At 35.6% G+C, this 20,040-nt stretch overlaps 1 protein-coding gene across 2 annotated transcripts in view; it reads right to left on the bottom strand.

The window, feature by feature from the left end:
* Positions 1-20,040, bottom strand: part of LOC115066313 (lissencephaly-1 homolog) — a 174,429-nt gene that overhangs the window by 124,760 nt on the left and 29,629 nt on the right. The window contains exons 2-6 of one of the 2 annotated variants that reach the window (XM_049451364.1): positions 12,425-12,534; positions 12,067-12,367; positions 3,948-4,104; positions 3,714-3,891; positions 3,516-3,651 (exon numbers count right to left, since the gene is read on the bottom strand). In XM_049451364.1, coding sequence (XP_049307321.1) covers positions 3,516-3,651; positions 3,714-3,891; positions 3,948-4,104; positions 12,067-12,367; positions 12,425-12,462 — 810 coding nt within the window. In that variant the 5' untranslated portion in view covers positions 12,463-12,534. The remainder of the gene's footprint in view (positions 1-3,515; positions 3,652-3,713; positions 3,892-3,947; positions 4,105-12,066; positions 12,368-12,424; positions 12,535-20,040) is intronic. The other variant, XM_049451365.1, reaches the window with a different exon arrangement.

The following is a 20,040-nucleotide window of genomic DNA, read 5'->3' on the forward strand; positions in this document are numbered from 1 at the left end:
GACAATTCTGCTTGTTAACGTAACCATCGGAGGTGGAAATGAGCCTCGTCCGAAAAGATGATTTTTCGGTAAAATTGACCATCCTCGGTTAAACGATCTTCTGCCCAATCTGCGAACTGCAGAATAGTGAATAGCGACCCATTTCGTAAATTTTAGACTTTTTACTGAATATCTGTCACTTTCTGAATGGTATTTGACGTTTTAGATGTGCGTGCGCTCCGAGGTCCTAACATCGACTCGGACCACTATCTTGTTGCAGCCAAGATTCGCACCCGCCTCTGTGCAGCAAAAAACGCACGCCAACAAACACAAGGAAGGTTCGACGTCGAGAAGCTGCAATCACAACAGACAGCCGAACGATTTTCTACTCGGCTTGCACTCCTGCTCTCTGAGAGCACTCGTCAACAACTCGGTATAAGGGAACTGTGGGACGGCATTTCAAACTCCTTACGTACAGCTGCAACCGAAACCATTGGTTTTCGGAAAGTGCAAAAGAACAGCTGGTACGATGAGGAGTGCCGTGTCGCAGCGGAGAGAAAACACGCTGCCTACCTCGCAACGTTACGATCGACCACAACACGTGCGGGATGGGATAGATACCGAGAGTTGAAGAGGGAAGCGAGACGCATTTGCAGACAGAAGAAGAAAGAGGCCGAAATGCGTGAGTACGAACAGCTTGATAAGCTGGCCGACAGGGGTAATGCTCGAAAATTCTACGAAAAAATGCGGCGACTTACAGAAGGTTTCAAGACCGGAGCATACTCCTGTAGAACCCCCAAAGGTGATCTAGCCACCGATGCCCAGAGCATACTTAGATTATGGAGGGAACACTTCTCCAGCCTGCTGAATGGCAGTGAACACATAGCACCAGGAGAAGGCGAACCCGATACCCCAATCGATGACGATGGAGCAGACGTTCCATTGCCCGACCATGACGAAGTTCGAATAGCAGTTGCCCGCCTGAAGAACAACAAAGCGGCAGGGGCAGACGGATTGCCGGCCGAGCTATTCAAACACGGCGGCGAAGAACTGATAAGGAGCATGCATCAGCTTCTTTGCAAAATATGGTCGGATGAGAGCATGCCCAACGATTGGAATTTAAGTGTGCTATGCCCAATCCATAAAAAAGGAGACCCCACAATCTGCGCCAACTACCGTGGGATTAGCCTCCTCAACATCGCGTACAAGGTTCTATCGAGCGTATTGTGTGAAAGATTAAAGCCCACCGTCAACAAACTGATTGGACCTTATCAGTGTGGCTTCAGACCTGGAAAATCAACAACCGACCAGATATTCACCATGCGCCAAATCTTGGAAAAGACCCGTGAAAGGAGAATCGACACTCACCACCTATTCGTCGATTTCAAAGCTGCTTTCGATAGCACGAAAAGGAGCTGCCTTTATGCCGCAATGTCTGAATTTGGTATCCCCGCAAAACTAATACGGCTGTGTAAACTGACGTTGAGCGGGACCAAAAGCTCCGTCAGGATCGGGAAGGACCTCTCCGAGCCGTTCGATACCAAACGAGGTTTCAGACAAGGCGACTCCCTATCGTGCGACTTTTTCAATCTGCTGCTGGAGAAAATTATTAGAGCTGCAGAACTGAACCGAGCAGGTACAATCTTTTATAAGAGTGTACAGCTGCTGGCGTATGCCGATGATATTGATATCATCGGTCTCAACACCCGCGCCGTTAGTTCTGCTTTCTCCAGACTGAACAAGGAAGCAACGCAAATGGGTCTGGCAGTGAACGAGGGCAAGACGAAATATCTCCTGTCATCAAACAAACAGTCGTCGCACTCGCGACTTGGCACTCACGTCACTGTTGACAGTCATAACTTTGAAGTTGTAGATAATTTCGTCTATTTAGGAACCAGCATTAACACCACCAACAATGTCAGCCTAGAAATCCAACGCAGGATTACTCTTGCCAACAGGTGCTACTTCGGACTGAGTAGGCAATTGAAAAGTAAAGTCCTCTCTCGACGAACAAAAACCAAACTCTATAAGTCGCTCATAATTCCCGTCCTGCTATATGGTGCAGAGGCTTGGACGATGACAACAACCGATGAGTCGACGTTGCGAGTTTTCGAGAGAAAAGTTCTGCGGAAGATTTATGGTCCTTTGCGCGTTGGCCACGGCGAATACCGCATCCGATGGAACGATGAGCTGTACGAGATATACGACGACATCGACATAGTTCAGCGAATTAAAAGACAGCGGCTACGCTGGCTAGGTCATGTTGTCCGGATGGATGAAAACACTCCAGCTCTGAAAGTATTCGACGCAGTACCCGCCGCGGGAAGCAGAGGAAGAGGAAGACCTCCACTCCGGTGGAAGGACCAAGTGGAGAAGGACCTGGCCTCGCTTGGAATATCCAATTGGCGCCACGTAGCGAAGAGAAGAAACGATTGGCGCGCTGTTGTTGACTCGGCTATAATCGCGTAAGCGGTGTCTACGCCAGTAAAGAAGAAGATTTGACGTTTCTAATGTCGAAATATAGATAATTCAAATTTAAAACGTTAGATGGCCCTATATTATAATAACTTTGCAAAATAATTAAGAAACTGAATATTAAATTAGTTCTTAGTTTATAGGCAAGCTTGACTTCGTGGAACCAATAGAATAATTCGCATTCCATGTGGAATAAGTTATAATTACATACAACTGTTTGGTATTTTTCACCCCAATTTAATTTATCATAACGCACATGTTACGTTAAAGTGTAACAACTCAAAATTTCCAAATTTTAGTTTTTTGCAAGAAAATACTGTGCAGTGGTCATCTCTACCCACTGTAAAAATCGTTCAGTGATTTGTCTCGTCTTTCGTTAAAAAAAACCGTTATGACTCTCTCTTTGTTTTCAGAATGACTTCTTTCGACTCAACTGAAGAGTTACATTTTTAGTTGTCTCCAAGTGTTTTATCAAATTGGTTCGTTAGTGTATCACATAAAGTGTAACATTTTGAATTGTTAAACAGAGACAACTCAAAATATTACCACTATGTACATATATAAAAAAAAATTCAGGAAAAGAGTAATAACTCAAAAATTTATTTTCGTGCAAATACTAAACAAATAAAAATGAAACAAAGGTTATATTATTTTTAATGATATTTTCGTGCAATTGCATTGTTTTTTCTTTGTAATATATTATTAATATTTACGGAAACAGTTTTTCGTCTCTACTGAAAATGTTCAAATTTTGAGTTGTTACACTTTAACGTAACAAGTGCAATATTTTAATGATAAAATCCGAAAACTTAATTTTTTATCCGAATAAAGTTTTAACCGAGTTCATCAGGGAACATCATTGGCCCTGAAATATTACCGCATTTTTTTAGATAAGTGAGATGGCAGATGCTCTACTTAGCCTATACTATTTAATGGTGTCAAAATACGTCAAAAGCGATAGTAAAAATACAATTTTACTATTGGTGATATTCCCTAAGTAACTTTGATAAAAAGATACAAGTTCAATGTATTGTAAAAAGTTGTATAATTTAAAAACATACCTTGCAATCCTTTGTACTCGTCTGCCAAATACGAATAGAGTGATCATTTGAACAAGAAGCAAATATACTTCCATCCAGGTGCACACGAACCATACGCACCCATTCTCTATGGCCAGAATATGTTTTTACACAGTATCTAATAACATTGAAAAACTATCACATACGTAATCATAAATGGTAATTAACAATATTTCATACCCTGTGGCCACTTCCCACATCTTTATGGTTTTATCTCGTGATGCTGAAATTACGTAATCTCCAGCCGGCACAAACGCTACAGACGAAACATTATGGTCATGTCCATGCATTGTTTTTACGCATTCGTAACTTTGTTGAAAATCCCATAATTTAATGGATAAATCAGCGCTGCATGATACTAAAATAAAAATATAGTCCTAGGTAAATAAAACAGAAGTCATAATTAATACACACCTAAAAGCTTTCCTTGGGCGTCGAATGCTACGTCTTGGACAGAATCGGTATGACCTTTTAAAGTACGTTCATATTCTCCAGTTTCAAAGTCCCAAACTTTTATAGTAGCATCCTCTGATGATGAAACCATCAAACCAAAAATTGGGTGAAATGCCACCTAATGAAAAAAACAGTTATTGTACTTTGTTTTGATAACTATTACACAGGTTAATAAAAAAAATTCTAGTTCTATGCAGTGAAGGAGATAGGGGCCCCACTCGGGCCGGAGTCCTCAATGCAGCCCAATACTTTTCAACATTTTTGTTTTTGTAATTACATATATGTTGATAATTTAAAATTATGCTCCTGCAGACTTCTCAGCGATAAGTGTCAATTAAAAAAAGAACTTTTTTTCAGATCCCCACATCAAAAAAAAATGTGGTTTAATAGCCCGAAGATGTCGTACCCCGCTGTCAAAATCTTGAATATACATACTTTTAGGCTCGTATATATTGTGACAATAAAAGCATCCGAAAATGTTAATTTAATTCCCGGGGTAAATTTTATTAAAAAAAATGTATTTTGCTAAGTTGGTAGGATTGTCCTTAATTACTATGTCAAATATGCGCGCGATCTGTCCATCAGTTTGTTTATATCAGCTGCTTAAGTCGGGACACTTCAGTAGTGCGTGGCTATTTTTACAGTGGATAAAAATATCGAACAAAAAATTTGTTTCAGATTTTGTATTTGTAATCAAATTTCCTGTTCAGAATCATTGCAAATGTTGGAAATTGGAAATCCTTCAAAGATGGTCGAGAGATCGTTGGAGACATGTTTCGTTCTGAACGACCTTCAACTTCGTCAACTGAAAATATTAAAAAAGTGAAAGATATAGGCTTAAAAATCGTTAAACAAGTGTTATACAGATGGCATTACAGCTCGACATCTCACGGGTCCGTTCGAATGATTTTGGTAGATATATTTGGTATAAAACGCGTTCTTGCTCGGCTCGTCCCGATAAAGCTAAATTTTTTTCAAGAATAGTACCGTAAAAAATTTTCTTGCATGCTTGATCGTGCAAATTCCGATCCAACATTCATGGAGAGCATTATAACTGCCGATAAGACATAGATTTGTAAGTTTGACATGCAAAGAAGTCAACAATTATCAGAATGGAACACGTTTTCAGTCAATCGAAAAGATAACACAAAATTCGCGGAAGGAGCTGAAGGCCATCCCAAAAAGTGCTTGTTAAAAGTTCTTAGAGGACTGGAAAAATCGTTGGCATAAGTGTATTACATCTGGTGGGGATTACTTTGAAGGCAACAAAATAGATATTGATAAATAATTAAATATTTTGGGTTTTATTTATAATTTCTGTGTACTATTTTGTCACAATGTATATCGATAACACACGTCTGCAACAAAAATGCTGTCTGGCTTTTTCAACTGAAATATATATATTCAATATTGAAAAAACATTAGATTGTAGAAAAATTAAAATCATATGATAGAAGTTAATAGTGGATGTATGAACCCGAAGTAAACAGCATTCGACTGTGTGGTTGTTTCCAAATGAGCCAAATCGAACAAAAGTTGTTTACATATGAAGAACTTCCAAGCAAATGGTTGTCTATTTTTTTTGGGAGAACCTGACACATCGCAACCAAACCACTAGAACGCAGAGTAATAAATTCTGAGTGTTACAAAACCAGGTTTTGCCAATTGTCTTTCAAGAAATCGATTGATTGATCATCGATTGAAACAACTGCATTATTGAGTACTCAAAACATCGACCGTAAGGTACTGATTTGAAACTGAATCACTTCTTTTTAATCTTGAACGTAAAAAAGGTCAATATTTTTAAACACTTGGTTGATGCGTTCAGAACGAAGGTTTTGGAGATACCCCAATCAGAGGGGCAATGGAGCTTCGACAATTGGTTCAAACGCATGCGAAATGGTATAGATATTAATGGAGAATATTTTGAAGAGCAATATAACGATTTTCTTGGATTAATATTTGTTTATGTTTTCTAATTCCGAAATATACGAGGTTTATGCATAAAGTATTGCGAAATTGTTATATCGTTTTTTTCAATTCGTAAAGTTTTTAAAAATTTATTTTTTGCGATCTTGTTTAGCTCCTCCTTCGATGCAGTTTTTGTCTTGTTGCCCTATATGAGCCTCTTCAGTTTTGGGAACAAGGCCTCTGAGAACATTCTGTACCACCGAGAAACGTTGGTTTTGTCTAAGGTTTTTGGTTTTCACACAAAATTTAATACAGATTCGTTGATCCATTTTTTGGAATAAGCAATAATCGCAGAACCGAAACCGAAACGATTCCAACCAAACCAACTGTCAAAAATTGACTAAACATTTAAAATAGCCGACCTTGTCACCATAGGTAAGGGATATGAGTACTTACATAACGCAACAAATCAATCCATAATCAAATATACGTAGCCCGCGAAAATTCAAAATTCGCCATACGTTTTGTACAAACCTCGTAAAAGCAGACATACGTATATATGTATATACATAAGTCTTCTGAAAACTAAAAAAATACTCAAAAATGTCTTTTTTTTTCAAAACAGAAAATTTGTATTAAAATGGACGGGTTTTTGAATTCATAAATATATAGGAATAATTTTATTCCATTATTTTACATTAAATTGCTGTCTTTACTTTCAAAATAAATATGTTCTGTGTGAGCTAAAACATAAATTTATTGTAACCTGAGCCGCACCGTTTCGATAGTGTGGAAGAGGCGCGGCACAAACTCGCGAGCAAAATAATCAAAGTAATACAATTAATTGTGTAATGTGAAAAGACATGATTCAAAATGCAAGCAGTTAATTTCACACTCTAATCTGCAATCAGCTACTCGTCCCATTACTCATGGGACCGAAATACTACATAAAATCATTATTCTTTGTAAAGTCACATCTAAGCGATGAAAATTGCTTCAAATACTAAAGGTTCTGATATTCGACGGCTTATTGCTGATCCACAGTTGATCACAAGGTATGGGTACGGATCTTCAAAAAAGGGGGTGGATTGTCTGTCATAGAGATATAACGTCAAAGGAATCAAAGAATTTGAAACTTTAGGTAGTTGTCATTGCCTAATGAGTCTAAAACTACATTTTATCTATTCTCCCTTCGACAACTTTTCAGAAAATTCAAGAGATATGAGTTAAGAGCAAGGTGAACGATTTCACCAAGATACTAAGGAAATAAGAAAAGTATCCGGGGAAGATGGACCTTGTCAATGATGGCAGACTACTATTGGGTGTTTCATAGAGATCGCTACAAACGCGAAAGTAACAAAAGGAGTTTCACTGGGGGAAAATTAAATGTTTTTAGTACTCACTAATAAATAATCTTAGATAAAATAACAAATTTTGCAATGCAATTATAAATAAACAAATTTCTTTAGCCTTTTATTTTAAAAAAACTTGTTTACATGGTTAGAAAACGTGACGTTCTATGCTAATTGAAAGTTATTTTATGATTCTGCACACCCAAAACCAAATGTACTACAAAAAATCAAAATAACTCTCAATTTAATTTTTTGCAGACTGGTGAAATTAACCAAAAAAATTATTTTATCATACTTAATAGTTTATAGGTCGCTGGAAATCCCTTTAGCTACACTCAGCGGTTGCTGCCAGCACCGTCTCGGTTCCCTGGAAATAAAACTCAACAGAGGAAAAAAGGAAAAAAAAGGGGGCTGAAATATCAACCCAAACGTTGGTGAGAGAAGTGGCTGCTACCACCGGCAGATATAGTGCGTGTCGACTTGCTGTGTTGCCATCGGCCATACCTCTGTTGTTAAGGGAGCAGTTTACAGCGGCTGTAGTACTATTGCTAAACCCGCTTTACAACGCAGAGGCGCCACGCATCGAGGAGGGGATTGCGGTCAAAAGGCAGCTGTTTGCTCTCAGCGAGGTCAGGCAAACGGTAGAAACGAGCTGTAAAGCAAAGCGTCAAGGGAGACCAAAATAAGCCGTTAACCTTCGAAGCCGTGACATCGGCCAGTAAGATAGCCAAGAGGCACTTAATCGTGGCGTAGCAGAGGAGTAGAAAAGTAGTGGAGTTGATTTGGGTGAAATCCTGGAAGCCAAACAGAAAAGGGTAATCCGGAGATGCAACCCCACCCCGAGAAAAAGAAACTGAAGGTTCTTTAGATAAACCTGCGGTTGTAGTTTAGGAACTATGGATAGCTTCGGAAAATCTGACATTTGGACTAAAGTCGCCGTCATACCCGAGTGCAACAACAAGGAAAGGGCTGTTATACTGGTGGCTGTAAAGGATGGAAAAGATGAGACACTACCCCTTGCATCCTGTTACACGCATAATAATGAATATTGAAGATTGGAAGGCGCTTCGAATACACTCGTTTCCTGAGCATAGGTATATAGGAAAATTGTAAAATTATCACCCCCAATAAAAATGAAACTTTTAAAAACTGAACTATAGGAAGGGATCGTCACACTCCGCATGCCGTCCATCTCATGCAAAGCGTAGTTCGAAGCCGCCTTGGTGGAACAGGGAGCTCGTTTCACGTATATCCATTGTTCGGGAACTTTTTAAACTAGCCAAGATAACCAATGAGGAGTTTTGCTGGGTGGAATTATACGATGTACTTAGTGAATATATAAAGGAAATTCGCAGAGCTAAAAGAGCTGGAAAAGATAACTTTGGTAACTAGACCTAGGAAACTACCATTCAAGTACCGGACTACCTCTAGGCTAATACGCAAAAAATGTGTACAGGGGCCTGGGAACAGTGAGGAATGATTGGAAGACCTAATAATACGCATTTTTCAGGGTGTACGGGCGCTACTTCTAATCTGAAGGAAAAAGAGTAGAGTACGTTCTCTCAGATATCACAACAAAGTACAAAACACTTTGGGCACTTAACAACATCGATGGCAATCTATTTAAGGCTTAACACTGTGCCTATTATTCGAATGAGCTCCAAGGACTTTAACATTCAAATGCCGATGAGATGGAATGACTTAGGGACAAGCTTAGGGCAAGATCATGTGTAAGCCGTTTTCAACGATTTTAACATGTACTATAGAAAGTGCATAGAAATAATCAGAAGATAGACGCCAGACCACCACCTCTGCTCTATCTAAAACTAACAAGATATCTAGGATCTTTACACTTCGAGAGACTGAAGGAAGTATCAGAATTGGATATCAAGTCTCTACTAAACTTCTTAAAAAGTGTTGACATCCTACACGACGTAAACTTCAACTGGTATTAATAATATACCTCCATCTGGCGTTACAAAGGATCAGTAGATGATTTGCATGATCTCATATTTGCAAGACCGGTCAAAAGCTATTTAGGAAACAGTCCACAATGGGACCAAAGGGGCTCATTTCACAGATTAATAAAACAAAAAAATTAAGCTCTTTCAAGTCAAACTATGCTTACTTAAACTACATACGATTCTAATCACTAAGCCAAAAATTAATGTACATATATCAAATAGGTAACTGTGCTTAGTAGTGAAGTTATGATCTTATTGTTTGTAAAAAAACACGAAAATTTGCACAATTTTGTTTAAGTGAGGTAAAAAGAAACTTGTTAAAAAGCAAATCAGTTAAAATGTTGTACTTGTATTTTTTCTTTAAAACCTTAAGTTCAAAATGCATAAACAAAAATGTATATTTACAATTCCAGTTTTGTGATACCGGTATTTTAGTGTAAGAACAAGTAAACAAAGTCAAAACAAAGTCTACGTTGTTTGCATGAATTGAAATAGTGTGAAATTTTCAAAAAATCGAATTTTATTTTTTTTCTTATTTTGATAGGTTATACCTTACAAACTTAAATAACATACTAAAATTTCAAATCGATATCTGAAACAGTTTTTGAGTTACAGCCATTTAAAAGAGTAGCCGCTCGGCAGTTAGATAACGATCATTTTATCTATAAACGCGTTTTTCTCGAAACAGCATTTTCCAAATTTCGATAAAATGCGACTATTTTTTTTAAAACGTCGCCATATTGTCAATTTTTGATTTTTTTATTGTAGGTCATTGTACAGACAATATTATCTAGTTTAACGAGAATTTTTTTTTAGATTTCATCCACGGAGAAGGCCGGAGTCACTGCAGCAGTGAAGGACCTTAATTTTTTCGTGCCGTTGGAGATCGACTATAACTTAAAAAACTATAAGTTAAAAAATTCTTGTAACATGTATAAATATATTCTTGAAATTTTGAAATAATTGATAAAGTTTAAATAAATTAATAGAAATTCCCAAAAATCACCTTTTTTTCGGCCATTACACTAGGTGTGCCCCTTAATGTGTTTTAATATAATTAGCCGTTTCAAAAGACGCGTTTCAAGATTATAAAAAAAATGGAAACCAAAAGAAAGAAATTAGTCTGTCGGAAAACAAAATAATTATTAAATTGTGGAAAGATGGCGAAAGATTCAGCAAAATGGGGCTAAATATTGGAGGAGCGTTCATCTGTCCAGTGTGTAGTACACATTTTCAAAAACAAACAGGGCTTTAAACGACGAAATCGCGATCGGGCCGCTCAAAAATATTATCAGTCTAGGAAGAACGAAAAATAATAAAGCAGAGTCGCTAGAAAAAAAACATAATTATATAAATAAGTCTGCAGAACTTTTGAAATAAGAAATATAGGGTTTGTCCGGAATTAGTAGGACTAATTTTTTCCGCTGCGACTGTATTTCGGAGCCTGCGTTCGCCGATTGGATTCAGTAGAGGGCGTTTATAGCTGTGTTCTGTGAGCGGTGCAAGCCGAAAATGCAGCATTCGTTAGAGCAGAGGTGAAATTAAATTTTGTGCGGAACTCGGTAAATCTGTGACCGAGACTTTTGATATTACCAAACAGTCTTACCCAGATGTTGCTTTAGCAAGAAGTGGTGTGTTTCGGTGGCACCAGGCCTTTTTGGAGGTCCGGGAAGAGTTCGCTGATAAATGAGCAAATCCAAAGTGAAAACAATGCTCGTTGTCTTTTTTGACATCAAAGGCATCGTCCACCATGAATTTGTTTCTCCTGGACAAACCGTCAATGTCAAGGCAAAGTTTTCAAGAGAACCAAACGTAGGGTATATAAGGTCCGACAAGACATCACAGCCGATTGGAAGTTGCACCACGAAAACAAAATCTTGTTGGTGCAGTGAAACGGGGTGATGGTGAAATTATAGTGTGGGGTTGCATGGCGTCTGGTGGAGTAAGTCAGATTGAATTTATTTAATCGACAAGAGATAATTGGGGATATTTGAACATTTTAAAAAATAATTTAAAACAAAGTGCACAGAATGTTCGATTATCTTCGACGTTTTGGTTTCAACAAAATAACGATCCGGAGCATACTGCTGAAATAGTTTGACTTTGGCATTTGTACAATGTTCCTAGACAGCTTAAAACGCTCCTTTATCTCCTGACCTTAATCCTAGTGAGCATCCAGGGAATCCAATAGAATTCGTCAACACACAATAAAAAGTAAACCGATAAATTTTTGAGATCAATGCCAAATCGATTGAGTGAGGCTTCAAAACAACGAGGCTATCCAACAAAATATTGAGTTTAATTTTTATATTCTTGCAACGTATTGCTACATAGTATAGTAAGAGTACTGTCAAAAACTACCAAAAGCGCGATAAATCAATAACTAAATAAACTAGAGACATTAAATTTTACCCCGAGACGATAAAAGAGGGCTTTATACTAGCCGATGTAAAAATCACTTATCGCAGGGCCTTCTCGACCGATTTAAACCCAATATCGCCAAGTAAAATTCCTGTAATATTTTATATCACAGTATGAAAATGAACGAAATCACCCGAAATTATTAAAAACGGACCCGAAATTATTAAAAACGCTATTTTGCTTATTGCCCAAATATCAGGGGAAGGACAAGAAGCTCGAGTATTTTAATGTCAGTTTGTATAAAGATGGCAACGATATATATAGACCATATTCAACATAAGTTTTACTTTTAGCGGCACCAAAATAACTTTAGATCTGCGTTATCAAATAATAGATCTCATTTGTAACCATTAATATGTGCAATATCGATAAATTTTATTTTACGATTCGAGTATGTAGCTCGATTAATTAATATGATATACTTTTACTTACCCGTGTAATGCTAGCACGATGTCCAGTTAAAGAAAATTTTTCCGGAGGACGTGGAATCCATTCACCAGGGCTTCGTTTTGCTTTAGTAGGAGCGCCTTCAATAACCTCCTTCTCAGCTTCTGATAATTTCGCTTCCAACTCCATAACCTTTTTTTGCAACCGAATAACTGAAGTCCATTTTTTTTCTAAGAGTCCACTCACTTTCTTTTCATTTTCTGTGGAAACGTCGGCTTCTTTGCGGAATACATCCAAGGACTCAGAATATCCACTACTGCCTAAATAATCGGCAATCGCTTGGTTCCTATAATTCAATGCTTTTTACAACAAGTACTATGAAAATATAAAGTATATATCTTACAGTTCCTCGCGCTGCCTCTGCGACAAAACCATTTTCATGTTCTTCGTCAGAGCAGACGTTGACAGTATTCGATTTGTCCTATAAAAGTAGAATATTTTAGGGAAGTTCCGCTGAAAATTTATGAAATGATTTTATTTAACTTGTGTAAAACAACGCGTTCTTTTTAAAATTATTATAAACATGCCCTCTAAGAACGTGATAATCAAATTTTTTATAAACGAATGGATTACATTAATTGATTAATGATTTGATTTGTTGGGTCTATTTATTAAAAGCGAAGGAATTATGCTTAAATAATATTTCTGCCAATTTATATTACCGAAAATATAGAAAGATATACTGACGAACTTCTTTAAAAATTAAAAATAATTGGAAACAAGTAAGAAGGGCTAAGTTCGAAAGCAACCGAATATTTTATACTCATGCAACTTGCAAGAATCAAAGCCAGGGAAATAATTTAAGGTGTAAAACTAAACTTATAGAGAAAGTCAGCCAGATGATATTAGTTATATAGGGGCCAGGCCAATTTTTGGCTCAAATTTATCTATTTTGAGCACAAAGATACACTATTATGAATAAAACACGCTTTCTTATTTTCATTGGGATAACTCACATATGTATATGCGGTACAAAGTCAACCCAAAGTTCGAAAATCTTTATATTAAGTATATGGGGGCTCAGGGAAATATTGGTCCGATTCAACTCATACAGACGTACCATTATAATAGAAGGATTATCAATTAATTAAAGTTATATATATCCCACATTGACCGACATTTTCGATCAAAAGTCAACTATAGGCACTGGTTCTAAATAAAAAATGGTTGTTGTCCGATTTTGTCCATTTTCGCAATGTGACATAAGAATAAAAGAAGAATGTCACGTACTACATTTTGTCGAAATCGGTTGGTCGAATCCCGAGATATGGGATTTAGGCGGAGCCATGCCCATCGTCCAATTTTCACACCGGCTCTCATACCATTTCGGTGGTAAAGTTTAAAGACCCTGACGTATTTAGTTTTTGATTTATCGCGCTTTTAGCAGTTTTTAATAGTACCGTTATCTGGGGATTGAGTGGGATTATTCTCCGATTTCATTCATTTTCACAATGTCGTTAGAATTTTTTTTTTTTAAGATTTATACTCAGCAAATTTGGGTGTTGTAGCTTGAGTGGTTTAGGAAATATGTACATTAAACTTGTTAGAGGGCGGGGACACGCTTTTTCAAAAAATTTTGAGCTACTGAGATCCTCCGTACCAAATTACAGCTTTATATCTTATTTTAGTGCTCAGTTATGGCACTTTGTATGTTTTCGATTAATGGCGATTTGTGGGCGTGGCAGTGGTCCGATTACACCCATCTACGAACTCGAAATTTTTTTTGTACGAAGGATTTCATCAAATATATCAATTTTTACTCAAGTTACAGCTTGCACGGACAGACGGACGGACAGGCAGGCAGTCAACCGGATTTCAACTTTTCTCGTCATCCTGATCATTTTTATACATTTATAGCCCTATATCGCTTAGTTTTAGGTGATACATACAACCGTTAGGTGAACAAAACTGTAATACTCTGTAGCAAGATGCGCCACGCTCCGGAAGGCCTGTTGTCGAAAATTGCGATAAAATCGCTGAATTGGTCGAAAGAGACCGGCATAGTAGTCATCAAACCGTTATAAACCATTTGAAGAAGCTTGGAGTCACTAAGAAGCGCGATATATGGGTGCCACACTAATTACTTCAATAAAAATACCGCAATACTTTTTTGACAACGCAATACTTAGTAAAGGGTAAACTTCTTTCTGATATATTGAAAACGCAGGGCTAAATTTTCATTTATTTTATGAATTATTGAGAATGTATAATAAAATGTATGTATTTCCTATTAGTTTGGAGATATTCAGTCTTCACACGAATTATTTTTGCAAGAGTTATAATGTAATATCGTGTAAACGTGGATAATTTTTATATATCTGTAGTTTTCTGGAGAGATAATAAAATTGTTAACTTGATTTCAAGCTACTATGGCAAAACTCCAGAACTAACAGTTAACGGTTTGATAAGAAATTTGGCCGAAAATATCGTTTTTTATCGTTTAGTTGCCACAGCTTTAGTAAATGCTTGGCTGTTATATAAACGAGTGGAAACACAACAAGGAAAAACAGTCAGTTTGACAATTTTCGCCTGAAAGTAGATGAAACCCTCTGTAAAATTGGTTAAGCTGGCATTTAGAATTATCCAAAAACTTGACTAAAGTTAAAGTAAAGTATTTATTTGTCAAATATAAGTATAATCCCTTTACTTTAATTCTAGAAAAAGCACCAGAGAAATAGCCCGATCACAGAAAATGAAGTACGGTTGGACCACATGGATCACTGGCCAACATGGGTAGACACTTGCAAATTACCAGGTTGTGATGGATATACTATGCATACATATGTATATTAGGTGCAAAAATGTGAAATTAATTTAAAAATGTAAGTTTCAGTAAATCAAGAAATTGTTTAAAAAAATTTCATAACGAATAAATTTAAATTTATTGTAAAGTAAAGAATTTACTTCTGTCCACTTTTATTCAATAAAATAAAGAGCATATTAGATCAGTAAGTTCCTGTTACGTAACTCTGTTGCTAGAAACACGGAAACCATAAAATTTCGAATTTGTCCTCTTAAATGTCCACATTAAGAATATGATCCAAAAAAATTGTTATTCCCACGGAAATAAAATCGTGCAACGAAAGGTTAAGTCGGTACACCTCAGAAGTGCGTTGCGATTTTTACAGTGGACAAAAATATCAAACAAAGAATTTGTTTCAAATTTTGTATTTGTAGAAAATCATTGGAGACATTCCTCGTTCTGAACGACCTTCGATATAGGATATAGGCTACAAAGCAAGATTATATAGATGGCAAGAGAGCTCGACATCTCTCACGAGTCCGTTTCAATGATTTTGGTGGATATTTTGGGTACCGATAAAACTGATTTTTTTTTTTTTCAAAAAGAGTATTTTGACTGAATTTAAAACCAAAAACGCAACGAACACCATCGATCAACCACCGTATTCACCACATTTGTTTCCATGTGATTATTTCAGTCGATAGAAGAGATAAAACAAAATTCGCTGAAAGAGCTGAAGGTCATCCCAAAAAGAGCTAATGAAAATTGTTTCGGGGATTGGCAAAATCGTGTATTACATCTGAAATATTTTGAACCTCAGTTGACTGCTCTTGTCTGTATCACCAACTCAATTTAACAGTAATTTAAGAATGAAACATTCAAGTGCGTTTTATTTGTCAACGAATTATCTGTAAGCTTAGAACGGGCAAATCGAACATATATAGAACTAGTGGTAGTTACTAAAAATTGCATAAATACAAAAACACATTAGTAACATAAAATTAAATTGTATTCCATAAAAATAATATTTAATAGGTAGAGATGTAATTGCTAAACTTGAAAGTGAAACCCCAGGTATATACGAACATATGAACATTAAAGAGGGCCGTGCGTTTGTGTTTGTGGTTGCTGCTTGCCAGCATCTCGTCTTAACATAAATTCTGATGAATTCGCAGAAAATATATATATTCTCGGCCGATAGCCCATGATGCTAGTGCTGCGTATTTTCTTAAGTTTGTATAATAATTGTATTATTATGTAAGCTTTTATAAAATAAAAAAAAATAAAAAAAAAAAATAAAAATATATATATATATTCTCGCACATGATGCTACAGAGTACAATAGTTTTATTAGCTGTTTTAAAACTAATAGAGATACGTTATCTAGTCTTAAATTGTCAAAATATTATTTCTTGGGATTCGGAAAATATACCACACATAATAGAAGGAGAATAATTTGAATAATGTATGAAAAATTCCAAAAGTGGTTGAAATTGAAAACTACTACTAGTGCGACAACTCACTAAATAAATACGTCAGAAGCATTAAATTTTACAACTATGATGGAAGATGGGATCCATCGGAGCATGTACACGGGGCCAGATACCGAATATTTGTGGTCTAGTATCAAAATTCGTATAACAGCATGTACTTGTGCCAAAAATGGATAAAATTAGGATATATACATACGCTACTTAATATACATATGTAGATAGTTTCGGCCATTCGATTGTGACTAATTACTCTAGCTGACACTTACTACACATGATTTGATAATGATTTTCGTTAGTCTGGGAGACTTTATGCCCAATATTTCGGTCAGTGTGGGAATTATTTACTATATCCAAAAATTTGCGTGAAAACATTTCGGGAGTATACCATACATGAATATTGTCAAACGTGAATGCCATCTTCCCCTATCTTCGATATACGAAACATAGTGACTTCCATTAATTTATACGTGAAAACATATTCTGGAATTCAGATCTTCCTCTATCCCAAATATTAGTAATATAGTGACTTCCACTCATTTTGGCTTTAAATTTGTCTAGTAAGCGTTTACGTCGGTCAATATGTGTGCTATTTTAATGAAATTGGGAGGACATTTTTTTTAAAGTGGTTTAGCGCTGTATATAAAGAAGATTGGTCTAGCCTAAGCCTCATATCCCCAATATACTAATTTCCCATCCTCAGGTTCATTGGTTACTTATATATCCGATGTAATAAACTTTTCCTCTTTTTTTTTCCTTATCTCATAAGAGTTAATTTAGCTTGATTTGAATATCAAGCTCTCGGACAAGCAAAATGTACTAATGAAACAAAGTGACATGGTCATAGAGAATATAAGTAATTGAGATACCAAACTCCACTATAATCCATCCGGTTTCTTTCAATAATGGATGTAAATTCTTACGCAAAACTGTTTAATATAACTATTTGAAAAGAATTGGAATACCCGAAAATATTTTCTTATTTTTGATCTTTGCAAATTGTGAGAATATGAAAGGTTCGGTTACACCCTTAGCCCTTTATCACTTGTTTATTATAATTTGTATACTCAAATATGTATATTAAATTAGAATAGAACTAATAGTTGTACGCTTAATTTCGGTACTTTAATAATGAAGTGATCGAAAGCGAAGGATTTGGGAAATCAACGTGTTGGTATTTATAAAATCATAACACTCTTATAATGTTTTAATAGTAATTGGTTTATTATAAAACATGAAATTCAGAAAGTCGCTGAACAATATATCATTAAACACAACCGTCTACAGCGTTTGTCTGATAATAACATATTTGAAGTTATTTTGCATACATAACATTAATAATCTTTTTGAAATTTTGGTTTTAGATCAAAATGGCGGCCACAATCGTGGACATCGTACAAAACCGTTTTTTAAGCATCATTCCAACAATTTATTTAACTATTATATACACAATACATAAACATAAAAAAATACGTCATTAATGTATTTATTTATAAAAAAAATTCGGTCTGATTAGTTAATTTCAACATTAAAAAATCTCAAAAATCAGTGATTTTTCGGATGGTCACACTGAGATAATCCCTTGATGGCTGAGTTTTGAATATTTTCCTTTGATAATATCATATAATTTTTGTTAAATACATGTGTCTCTCTTTGAAAATATACCGTTTTTCTCCAGGAAACCCATGTAACATTTTAATGAGCAATTAAGTTACATCAATGGCTGTTGTCCAACTGCGCCATTAGCAAAGACTGTTTCACAAAATTTATAGAGACGGCCCCTTCTTACACACGTAACAGTTGGTTACTCGTATTACTCGCTTAACTTACTTAATATGCCTTTAAATTATCTCATTTTAGTGTTAATGTACGCAGTTTTGCTCCAATATTTTTATTTTTCACAAATCTCTCCAAAGTTTTATAAATATTCCGAACTAAAAATTTCAACTATAACTTAGGGCATACACACAGAGCCTAAATGGAAATTACCGATTTGTTTTTTTTTTAATTAAATTACTTACGTTACTGGGTATTTAACTTTAGCAATGGTCCAAATAATACAAAATTGGGAATAAGCGAAAATTTTAGGTGGGTTGATGATTAATTTTTTTTATTTATTTATCAACAAATTTAATATGATTTTTAATATACATACATATGTATATTACTTGTATAGTATGGATAACTTTGAAATCGACAATTGCTTCACATACGCCCAAACCATTACGTTTATAAACGTCGGCCCGTAGACAGAGATCTTTGAATTTGGTCCACTTTTCGCAGGCGTACTGAAAGCGATGAGCGTGCTTCATCACAGAAAATTATTATCAGGTTTTAACACAGCCACTGACGGTTGAAAATATTAGAATTGAGCGTTTGAAATAAGGAAAACAATAATAAAAACAAATACGCATATACTTTATAGATATTTAGCTATATCCTGAATTTCATTTTTACATAAAAATAAAGTAGTTTAACTTTGCAAATCGAATATAGCTGTTCCAAAAATGTAATAATTTGATGTGAAATTAGTGCCCTTTGGCAGCTCTATGTTTGCGACGAGAACAGTTTGAAGTTTCAGTAATGATAGGTCTCCGAAAATTTGTCTCAAACGAGCCGTCTATCTACCTCTGTCAAGGAGGTCATCCAGTGAAACGATGTCAAAAAATCGATTTTGCATACATTTGTAAAATGTGCTGGTTAAGTAATTTTCAGAAATTGAATGTATTTAAAAAGTTACAGGAGTGAGAAAGTGACGCTGAATTTTCTAACATGTTTTTTTCGAAACTACATTTTTTAAACTGGCGTCCACGTTCCATCGTTTGCTTTCAATTTAATTAGATTAATCACACATGTGGCTATCGCCTGAACTGGGATATTGAACCTTTTTTTCATAAACAAGCAGTCGCAAAAAATTATAAAATTTTGGGTTTTAATGTTGAAAAGAATTCAAAAAAAATTAATTTTTAAGATTTGTAAAATATCAAATTTTTCGTTGTGATTATAGCTAAGTCAGTCTGATGGAATCATGTATGCCGTTTATCTACTTTTTTCATGGGATGAAGCGAGTTTAATTAACAAAATAATGCATAACTACAACTAAAAGTTTAATTAATACATAGTAAACATCGAAGCTCTGTTGTTTCATTTCACTATAAAAATAGCAAAAGAATCTTAAAAGCCGGCCATCACCGACATTCATGACAATTACATCGAAAAATTAGAAAAAAAAGCGCTGGGAAATCATCGTGCTGGCTGCAGAGAAATTACAGAGAATTCTCATAATCACTTATGGATCAACTCAACGCATATGGTAAATGATAACTGAATACCATTTCATCAATGGCATCATTACTGATGAACTGACGTTGGTTTAGGAATACGACGTTGAAACTGTTCAAGTTCTAACGAATAGCTCGCTGAAAGCACAGAAGTCTATGCCAATCGAAGCTTATAACAAGTGTATGGAAAATTTTAGTAAGCATTGGCAAGTTTTTATAGACACAGGAGTGTATTTTGAGGGCGATAATAAAGACTTGTATTAAAATATTGGAAAATTTAGTCAATTCGGTTCATATTTAATTAGATGGTAAGATTCTTTGCTTGCCAAAAATTCAACCTCCAATTATATTAGATTTTTGCAAAATCTGTGGCTTCAACTTTGTTATTTTATTATTTTGCATTTCCAATTCAGTCCCTATACAAGTCGGCTCATAAACTTCTATT

This window comes from Bactrocera dorsalis, chromosome 3 (genome assembly GCF_023373825.1).
Source record: "Bactrocera dorsalis isolate Fly_Bdor chromosome 3, ASM2337382v1, whole genome shotgun sequence".
In the NCBI taxonomy this organism is placed as follows: domain Eukaryota; kingdom Metazoa; phylum Arthropoda; class Insecta; order Diptera; family Tephritidae; genus Bactrocera; species Bactrocera dorsalis.